The sequence below is a fragment of the Sesamum indicum genome, linkage group LG13, assembly GCF_000512975.1.
Source record: "Sesamum indicum cultivar Zhongzhi No. 13 linkage group LG13, S_indicum_v1.0, whole genome shotgun sequence".
Classification (NCBI taxonomy): domain Eukaryota; kingdom Viridiplantae; phylum Streptophyta; class Magnoliopsida; order Lamiales; family Pedaliaceae; genus Sesamum; species Sesamum indicum.
Window position 1 is genome coordinate 1,530,999 of NC_026157.1, and position 10,883 is coordinate 1,541,881.

The 10,883-nt window shown below is 36.8% G+C and overlaps 1 protein-coding gene across 7 annotated transcripts in view; it reads left to right on the forward strand.

The window, feature by feature from the left end:
* LOC105176076 overlaps positions 1,505-10,883 on the forward strand; it is a 12,200-nt gene continuing 2,821 nt past the window's right edge. Inside the window, exons 1-8 of one of the 7 annotated variants that reach the window (XM_011098772.2) lie at positions 1,505-1,905; positions 2,083-2,311; positions 7,077-7,311; positions 7,509-7,681; positions 8,356-8,498; positions 8,630-8,807; positions 8,931-9,510; positions 9,841-9,953. In XM_011098772.2, the coding sequence (XP_011097074.1) occupies positions 2,121-2,311; positions 7,077-7,311; positions 7,509-7,681; positions 8,356-8,498; positions 8,630-8,807; positions 8,931-9,510; positions 9,841-9,953 (1,613 nt within the window). In that variant the 5' untranslated portion in view covers positions 1,505-1,905; positions 2,083-2,120. Of the gene's footprint in view, positions 1,906-2,082; positions 2,312-6,121; positions 6,422-6,475; positions 6,847-7,076; positions 7,312-7,508; positions 7,682-8,355; positions 8,499-8,629; positions 8,808-8,930; positions 9,511-9,840; positions 9,954-10,883 lie in introns of those variants that run through there. The other 6 variants (XM_020698571.1, XM_020698572.1, XM_011098770.2 and 3 more) reach the window with 6 other exon arrangements.

The following is a 10,883-nucleotide window of genomic DNA, read 5'->3' on the forward strand; positions in this document are numbered from 1 at the left end:
ATCTGCATATGCTAATGCATGTGAAAATGTGCATATTCACCCTTATAAGGATAGTTTAATTTGAAAAATATTTATTTGACTTACAATAAGTAAGTAATGAGCCAATTGGGGGTATGTAAATATGAATTTTATTGTTTTGCTGATGTCAACAAATTTCATAAATGTTACTGATAAATGTATCTATTTATTGGATAAAAACAAACTCAGGGGTATACTAATGTAATTTCTCAAACCACGAGAGGTTTACATATAATTACACTAAATTTCAAGGGAGGATACTCCTCTGCTTTTGAAACAATAAAAAGCAGAAGGGGAAAAAACCTACTTTTGGGTTGAAAGTAAAAGCACTTTGAAAGGTGCTTCTACCTGTACTGATGTTCTTGTAAATAACTTAAACTTTATTTTGAACAACTTGACCCTTATTATATATTTCTACTTTTTGTATTTTGTTAATTTAAATTTTTAAATTTGCACATTTTTAAGTTGGCATTGTACTTTTCAAATAATTCAAGTTTTAACACTATTAAAATGTATAGTTTTCATACTATTTGGTACCCTTAAAATCCAAAGGCCCTCTGAGGGGCCTGCCCAAAGCAAGGAACGGGAAGGCCTAGGCCTAGGTGCTAGCAGTAATAGGGGATCCCAGTGACCTAATGCAAAGGCCTACGCCACGAGCAGGCCTGAGTTAGTAGAATTCTAACAAGTCCCCTCGCTAACGATCATGGGGGCTCATGTTGGGGGAACAACCATGTGGCAAGGACGATGTGCAGCCACCTCCACCCAACATCACTAGCTAGGCCACCTCAGGGTCTAGGAAGATTTGGTTGAATGAATCTGCTCAACAACCTAGAAAGCAATGAGATGTCCCGATTCATAGAAAAAACGCCTGACTATAATCTTATCCATTTGGAGGAACATCTCTTCATAAAGAGACCTTTTCCCCCTGGAGGGAGGGGGAGTCTAGCAAAGAGGGATAACTCATCCCCCAAGTCTAATGAGAGTTGGGCTCCTCCTAACATCGACTTGGGCGTTAGAATGCTAATGTATATTTTCGAGATCCTTGTTCTAGAGCTTGCAAAACTGTTGAGATATATATTTGAGGAAGGTTTTGGACTATCTCGAAATTGATTTTCATATTTGAAAGAAAGTTTCAATTCTCCCATCTCTCTGTTGAGATAATGACTCATCTTGTGATGAGCAGTGAAGTACATTTATAAATATTACGTCTTTTAAATAAATCGAAATTGATTATCACTTACAAATCTCCACAAAATATACTCTCTCTAAAACAAATCAATGTTTACATACTTTCATCATAATTGATTTAAAAAATAGGAAAATATATGTTTGTAAATTGATCTAAATAAAAGCTTATAAATAAGTTAGATTCGAATACGTGGATAATTTGATTAACACAATTCACTTTACCTCTCTCAAAGGATGTGAATGTTTTGATTATCAGTAAACTTCAATTAAAATAGTAGAGAAAGTATACATATCGATGATCAAAACATAGGTGAAAAGCCAATTTACTTCCTCAAGTAAATATAAGAACCAAGACAAGAAAGGATGCACCCAGAACTTGTGAGCTTGATGGACACGCATCAGTAAAAAGATGGCCCCACCAATTTCCTGGCACCGCGTCGCCATGTTCGATTTCCTTCTCCCAATCCAACACCCCCCCTTTTCTTCTCCACCCTATTCTACTATGCTGTGAATCTGCGAAGCAAAGAAACCTGCGAGGAGTTGGCAATTTCTACTTTCTTTCCCCGTGACAATCGCCTCGTTTCAGCAGCTAAACTTGAGCTTCTGTAAATGGGATTCTGAACTACGGTTGAGGAATCCAGTGTAGTGAATTCATGAACAGTTGACCTATCTGGAAGTTACTTCTCGTTGTTTTACCAGGTAAGCTACTCTGCCCCACTTTTGCACTCGTATGTTTTTAGACGGGCTTTTCCTGGTTATTTCTGAACCACTGGCATCACTGTACTGCATCGTTACAAATATAACGAAGTTAATGGCAGTATATAGCTACGAGAAGTTCTTACTTCGGTATCTAAATTGCTATTGATTTTTGATTAGGCTAATTGGCAGTCATCTGAAAGCGGTGGGAGGTGCCAATGGCTATGGTCAGCAGAACCCGAGATATGTTGGAGGGTTTGGTGAAGGATGGGTCATTCAAGTGGTTGAGTAAAAGACGGAGCGCATTCGAGGAAGAGATTGAGGAAATGGCAAGGTCTCCATCTGCTGGGAAGAACTGGTTGCCTGAGCTCTCTCCTCCAGCAAATGTTGTGGTCTATAGATGCTCAAAGTTAGTTTCTTCTCTACTTCTGCTATCAATTTTTATTCCATCTCCATCATTCTTTCTTTTTTTCTTTTTTAGTTTCAGATAATGAGAATGGTTATATTAGTCTCTGGTCAATGAAGGAGACTGTGATTACTTCTTAGTTTTGATGCCAAGCTATATGCAGAAAATCTTCTAATGAAACTTTTGGAGTTGCTTTAATTGACTTCCTTGAGTCTTGACCTGGGACAGGAATTAGGTTGGTGAGGTTCAATTTGTGCAAGGTAAAGGTCATTGTGTCAACACTGGGTTGAACTGATGCTAGGTTCCTTGCAGGAGATGAGAGTTGGACTTGATTGGAATAAACGAGGATATATATAACTCATTATTCAAAAACAAAAGACTAATACAGCATTATGAAGGAACTAAAGGTAAGACAAGTATTGAAATCAATGCAGCATATTCCCAATCGCTGCATAGTACCTCATGAATACGTGAATATGAAAGTTTGCTGTAGCCCTTCTAGTCAACCAAAAAAATATACCGTTGACTTAAGTCAACGGAATAGTTCTAGTGAATCAAGAGAAATTATTCGCTTGATGCACACCTGACATGATGACCCAAAACCATGCCGCAATATGTTCTCCAGCCTGAATAAAAGATTTTGATTGAATTGAATAAACACCACAAACAAATGGAAGATATGCTTATCTGCTTACAATAGATATCTGCATACCAATTACTGAAATATAGCATTTTTGCACATAGAAAATCTAATTGAGTAAACAGCACAGTGATATTGCCAGATGAAAAAAAACATTCATTATCATAGACGAGAAATAGGAAAAGAGAGTGAGACTGCAGAAAAGGCGATATCACTGTGTCGCCGAGTGTGCACATTTAAAGATGGACTGTTTGGAAACCACCGTGTAGCAAAGATAACCCAGCGTGGTAATAGGCTTCTCAAAGTTTCTATTTCCCTTTTCTTGCTTAAACGAACTCTTTTTGGTGCTCCCTTGAAGAAAATGCTTGTTTATCTGGCCATTGTATTTCGTATTTTCAAAAATTTGAACAAGTAATGAATCCTGGTGGTTAGTGCCTTCTTTTCGCCCGCTTTTGCAAATGGGATTTTAGTGATACATCCAAATGTTGGCCATAGGACAATTGAAGGTGATGTTTCGTTTTCCAGTTGTCTTAAATTGTATAGTTCCTAAATTGAAGATACCATAATATCAAAAACACCTTGAGCTTTTCTGTATGTTTGGGTGAAAATTTAGCTTGAATGTCCAAATATATGGTGGAATCATGTTTATTCTTTGTTATTTCAAGTTTCAAACCCTCATCATCCATCATCAGCTCCACATCTAACATAATCAGCATATTTTCGAAATTCTCTAGTATTACCTGTGTCTTGCGCCCTTGCCACTTCCGACATTATCTTTACCATAATTGTCTTTTCTACTGACTGCTTGTAGTCGAACTTCTGTGCCTTCCACTTATGTTAATGTCTCACCAGTTTCCAACAGCTACAGCAGGTTCTAGCTTCTAATTTCTCCCTTGTCTTTTATCATTTTCTCCTTCCCTCTACTGTATTCACCCTTCTACTTTTAGCAGATACTGTACTACTTGGACCAATATCAATTGAGTTTCCCCAAAGTTTTGTCTCATGCATGCTGTTCATCCTATTCTACGCATTGAATGTAAATCTATTCCAATTTCACAACTCAACCTCTACTTTCACTGATCTATATGGAGTCATTATATTCAATGACACCAAACTAGCTCCACTGTTAGTGTTTTCTGCTCTACCATGCAACAAACTGAGTCATCATTTCTTTTCTTATCTTAAACCACTATATAATTGGCCCAAATAGAACATTGCCTCAAAGATTTACAGAGGAAATGATGGCCTAGGTAAATGGAGGAAGTCAAAGGGAGTTTGATTGGGGATATTTGAAAATCATGGCTATGAGTTTCAAAGGAGGGTGGTGCCAGTCAGAACAACTAGGTGGATTCTGATGCTGAACACGTGTGATAGTGGTTAGGAAACAACCATGACAAGTGGTCCGAGTTTTAGAGGCCAACTAGAGAGGGGGCTGAGATTTGGGTAGGTGTGAGTACAGAGACACAGATGAGAAGATCTAATTTTACACAAGAAAGGTGATAATCAGATTGTTATTGTCTTGTAATGGGTATAATATAGATAAATCAGCATCATAAGTGTTCGCCGTTGTATTTAAAATTGAGTAAGAATTTAAACTAGTTATTGCATTTAGATGCACGTAACAATTCTGAAGCCTTCTAATGCAGTATCTCAAGTAACTTCTATTTAATGCTCTGGGTTGCATTCTTATTAGTTCTCCTTTTTTTTTTCCTGCAAGTATTTTGTAACTATTGTTGGTTATCCACTGTTTCTAATTCGCAAAATTAACTATTCTTTTTTAGGTGTTAATGGACATAGGGATTAAAGGTAGGTGGTGAGGCAAGTTAATCGTTTGTAGGCTCCGGGTCTACAAATTGAAATAATTATTGAACAAAAATTGCAGAAGTTGGCCATGCAAAGGGCAATTCGATTTGTAAGAGGAGTTTCACATCAGGAGCACGCCAATTCTTGTGACCATATCAACTACCATAGACCTGTGATACATCACAAAAGCATATTGACTTATGAATCTTAATAATAAATCTTAGCAACTTAATACTAACTTTAGTAGAGGGCTTATGTATGCTAAATATCATATATATCATAAAACAAATGTATTAACAAAGATCTTGTCTAGAGGAAAACGGAATTATTAATCGATCCACAAATGATAATAACGACAGTGTCTCAACAATTAAAAATTCTCCCGGATTAAAACAATACTCATGCCTCCTTTTAACCTTCTTGGTTAGAATGAGAAGAAGTGCAAATCACGCATACTCGAATCAAATGATCCATGATTCCAATTAAAATTTATTAAGTACTAGAGCCGATAATGATATTTCAGATGAACCTCATGACTACAGCTGCTGAATCCTTGGTATCTGAAAAAATGAGGAAAAAGAAGAGCTTTTTACCCTAGTAAGAACAGCCATATATCTTAAGCAAGAGAAAATAACTATAATTAACAAGATCACTTGTAACGTGTACAGGAATTTTTTGCGATAGATCTGAATGTAAAATTATGTATTGAAAGTAGCATATGCAACCACAATTTAATGTAGAAGTGCGAAAAATGTATGCCAAACAACTTATAAAATTGACATATGTTAACCATTTGTGCTCAGATAAGATCAGAAATTAGAAAAGCATAAAACAAAAAGGCATCTATGATTACATTAGGCTTTACATGGGTCATATACTGATAAGCATAAGTCCTGTTGTGGTCCACACATCAAAACTTAATGTCGTCAGTTTTGCAATTTACCTACTCCAGAATGGTCAGTAGTGTATTGATACCTTATGAAATGAGAGTTACTTTTATTTAAACCTCATACATCACCATGTATTTGGACTTCTACTGCATGCAATAGAATTGCTTGCCTAACCAGGTTATTAATATCCTAGTTACCAACAAACTCAAAAAGTTTAGAACTCCAGACTAAGAAAAGAATTAGAACACCAAGGAGCTATGCCATCATCTAAACTTTTTCAATGTTATAATTTATACATTGCCTAAAAACGGTGAGGATGGAGAAACTTAATGTGCCATATTAGGTGTGCGAGAAATCTTGGACATGCTTGTATGTCAGTTGAAATAACCTTGTCTAGCAACTTATGCTGACCTTTTTGTCCAACCTGGTGATAGAATATGATGTACCTCTACTAACATCCATGAAGTTGCTCACTTGCAGGTCATGTTCTTGGTTGCTTAGGGCTTGATTTAGTGGCTTTAGTTTGACCCTATGGTCTATCGTTGTGGGAAGCCTGATTGTATATGTGCTAGTGGCAACAAAGGAGTTGGGCGAATAAGTCGTGTGTCTAATCTCTTATGTGAGTCGGTGATTTCCCACATGATTATAGAAGTTTGGTGCTGGTTGTAACTGGACTCTATGAGCTTCTTTCAATATTTGGATTAAGTACTGCAGCGGAGCAATGATTGACAAGCTTATTGAACTAAAGTATGGCCTGGGGCTCCACTCTCATGTCCCCAGGTGTGAAAATCTATCTAAGGTGCTATTGATGTGCACTTGGTGTAATAGCACATGGTTAAATCAATGCAATGAGGACATCGCATTTTCAATGGGTGGTTAAAAAATGTCCCATCTTTTGAAAAGATTGTTCAATATGTGGGTGCAGTTGAGCTTCTTCATGTTAACCATTCTCGCTAGATGAGGACAAAAGCAAAGTAGTTACAAGCAAAGTTTACTGAACTTTGGTCTCAATTGTATGTTCCTTCCGTGGTCATGCGTTATATGATTGAGAGGGAAAGCGAGGGGAAAAGAGAACAAATGGGGAGAGCACAGATGGGGGAGCATATATTTGTGCTTATGCATTCTTGACCATAATGGGCATATTTGATCATGTTTAAATTTAGTCCATGATTAGGATGCCTAGCTAAGGCACTCCACAGTTCAAGGTGCGAGATACCCATTGTTTTTTATTTGAATCAAACAAACTTTTGGTTTCTGAACCTATTTGTTAGTGAACCTGATGAGGTTTGATTTTGAGGTTTACTGTAATGGAGTCCTCTTCATGATTTTCTTCTGCACCTTTTTAATATTCAAATTACAAGAATGGAAATTTGTCAGTGTGCATGAACTATATTATACTTGTTCTAATTTTTTGTTTGCTGATAAAATCAAGCAGAATCCTTGGACTCTCTATGTGCCAACTTCGAGAGAACTTTGATGCAGAGGCTTCTGATCTTTTAAAGTATAAATCAAACTTTGCACGAAACTTGTTGGAATACTGTTGCTTCATGGCTCTTGCACAGTCAATACAAGTAACTGGTTATCTGGATGACAACAAATTTCGACGCCTTACATTCGACATGATGGTTGCTTGGGAGTTTCCTGAGGCTGCTGGCGAATCATTTCCCCATGTATGCTTTCATTGTTCAAAGTAGCAGAACTGCATATCTGTATATATTTGATTACCATCAGATTAAGTTGAGTTTTATATAACTCATTATTTTCAAGTTTTAGGGAAAAAAGAACTTTCGGATCATAATGGAATTTCGCTATACATCTGCAAATTTCCGATGAAACTGGTAATTTCTATCATTACTCATGTTTATAGCAGATGGATGATGATGCTACAGTTGGAGTTGAGGCGTTTTCTCGGATTGCTCCAGCAGTACCTGTTATTGCAAATGTGGTTGTCAGTGATAAAATATTTGAGGTGCTTGCAGCTTCAACCGATAATCGCCTTCATTTCTCTGCCTATGATAAGTTCCTTGTTCGATTGGAAAGGTACTAACTGGTATATTTATTCTTGTTAAATGGTTATATTCAGATTTTACATCTTCAGTTTGATTATAGCTTTTGCAAATTTAAATTTTTTTGGACCATATGGCTTCAATATTAATATCAACAATGTTCATTCATGCTTGAAGGTTCAAATAACAAGAAATTATTGTGATGTTGGTCAAGATTTGAAATAGTTTTGTTATTACTATGTTTTTTTTCTGTTGCATTACCAGTCAATAGGACTTTTGATGCCTTGTCTCGTGTCCTCGACTTTTCAGACCAACCCTCATAAGTTGTTTTCGTAGCTGCAATCTAATGTGCAACCCAACTACATAGGTTATCCAATGGGCTGTGGGGATTTGTTGTGACGTTAAAGCAATTCAACGTATTCGGTAACCACAACAAACAGATGGTGCCAAAGATGAACACTTACTATATTCATCATGTTAATATTACACTACTAAAGATTGCTAAATAGCTCCCAAAACCGCTAATCCAATTGGTTTATTAGTCACCTAACACCATAAGCTGAAGGACCTTGTAAGTGGAACTATATGCTAGAAATACAGGATAGTGTGTTCAACTGATGACCACTCCGAAATTTATCCTTGCAATTAATCGAAATGGTTCCTTTAGTTCCTAATCTTCACCTAAGTTTTTCTTTTTATGCTTTTCAGGGCAATAAGAAAGTTGCAGTCTCAATCAGAATCCTCTCTCCTGTTTTCCCTACGATCTGAAAGAAGGGAGAAGATCCTGGAAGTAGATGGAACAGTTACAACTCAGCCTGTTCTTGAACATGTGGGTATTTCGACATGGCCTGGTAAGTCTTGATGGCCTGGTAAGTCTTTTAACTAAGGTAGAAAATAATTTACTTCTTGAAAATGGGAAATGGGAAATCACTCGGCAGCATTCCTTTCTCTTGAAAAAGGTGATACATGTTTTATGTTGCAGGACGGTTAACTTTGACTGACCACGCCCTATACTTTGAAGCTCATAGAGTTGTCTCTTATGATAAAGCAAAGATATATGACCTTGCTGCTGACTTACAACAAGTTGTTAGACCTGAGCTGACAGGGCCCTGGGGAACCAGACTTTTTGACAAGGCGGTCTTCTATAAATCAGTTTCTTTGTAAGGCAATGGTACATGTGTACCATCTTTTATATAATACTAAGTAGGAACTAGATGTTCATACTTTCTACCTGCTTTTCATATCTTGGAAAGCTCATGAATTCTTTGGGACTTCTAATGTAGATCTGAACCTGTTGTCATGGAGTTCCCAGAGCTTAAAGGTCATACACGTCGTGACTATTGGTTAGCTATTATTCGTGAAATTCTATATGCCCATAGATTTATATCTAAGTTCAGACTCAGTGGTCATGAGCGTGATGAAGTGCTCCTGAAAGCTATATTTGGAATTCTGCGATTGCAAGCCATTAAAGAAATAAGTTCTGCAGTCCCTCTCTGCTGTGAGGCTCTTCTTATGTTCAATGTTTGTGACGAGCTTCCAGGAGGGGACCTAATTCTTGAAAAACTTGCAAACATATTAACCATGAGAGATGTAGATCGGAGAAATGCAGGAAAATCTCGAAATGGAATGTATTCAATCTCTGCTTTGGCACTTGCTTCTAGTTTGGGGTTTGTTTTTGGGACAAGTTCTGGCGTGACTAGCGACACTGGGCTGATAGTTGGTGAAATTGCTGTTGGTGAGATGACAGTTTTGGAGAAAGCTGTGAGAGATGCTAGAAGCAGCTACGAAAATGTAGTGCTTGCACAAGCTACAGTTGACGGAGTTAAAGTCGATGGCATTGACACCAACTTGGCAGTGATGAAGGTATGCCCAACATTTCTCATAATACTTTGCTCTTATACTTAAATTCCAACATGGGATTTTGAAGATTGAGACCATTGGCAAGTTCTTTGCTGCCAACAGTTTCTGGTATGACGCCCTAAAAATTATATCAATTTCCCTTCTGCTAAAATTTTCATAAATGGGCTTTGGCTCATAATCCCTTTTTAGCAACAATATATTTGAAACTGAATAAAGAATTTTAACAATAAGTTGTTTGTTTGTTTCTCCCATTTAATTGGCTTTCTAGTTTCTCAAAAATTGACTAGCTTTTAAGTGTGGTAGTTCTTAGCTAGAATGTGCATGATATTGCAGGAATTACTTTCTCCGATGACACAATTTTGGAATTGGCTTCTTTTTCTTCTCTACTGGGAAGAGCCTTTGAAATCCCTGGCATTCTGTTTGGTCTGCACGTATATTATCTGCAAGTAAGTATCATGATGAAAGAAAAATCAATTTGCAGGTCTGAACTTTTCTTAAAAGTTGGTTATCTAAATTAGATGCTGACTAGTGAGTGGAACAGGCTAGTTATATTCTTTTACTGAACTTTTTCCTCAGCCTAAGTCCTTTTCTTGCAGGCCCAAACTTCAGTTCAAACCATGTCCAATAGTGTAGTGACAGTTTCAAGTCCTAACTTTTGATGGGCTGGGTTGAGCAGACTAGAGACGAATCCCTAAGTCCTTCAATATCTTAGTTTCTATTCGCGCATACCATTGAAAGTGTAATCTAGAAGTTTAAAGTAAATAAAAAATTTATGTTGATATAACGAAAAGAAAAAACTTATCCTAATATAAAAAATAAATTTCAATGATTGACCACAATCAGTCAAATAGTTTGGGTCAAATTACTATCTGAGAACTGCTCTTCATTTATTAATTCATGTGATAACTAATCAAACTTCTCTGAGGTTAGTGTTTAATAAGCATAATGTTGATCGTGTTAGTATCATCTGGTAGTCAACTGCTGTGAAAAACTTGAATTTCGTTTGTAAAAGTTATACTTTAGATCAAAAATTACAATTACCTCCATTGAGATTTGCAGAATAACTCAAATAGAAAAGAATAAAGTACTTAAATACCATCGTTCTTTTGCAACTGAAAGAAAAAAAGAAAACAATTAAATAAAATTTGATAAAATGGCCGAGAAGGCCAAACTGGATGATAACATTTGACATTCATTTTGTTTCTTTTCTCCTTCTCTATGCATGTCTCTCTAATGTTGCCATATTTGGCCGTATTTTGGCCCCCTTGTCACCAATAATCTATACTTTAAAGTAGTGCAATCGAAATATCCAGGGATGCCTTACCTAGAGTTTGGTCCAAATGGCATTTTAGCCAACCCCCCCCCTACCCCTCACC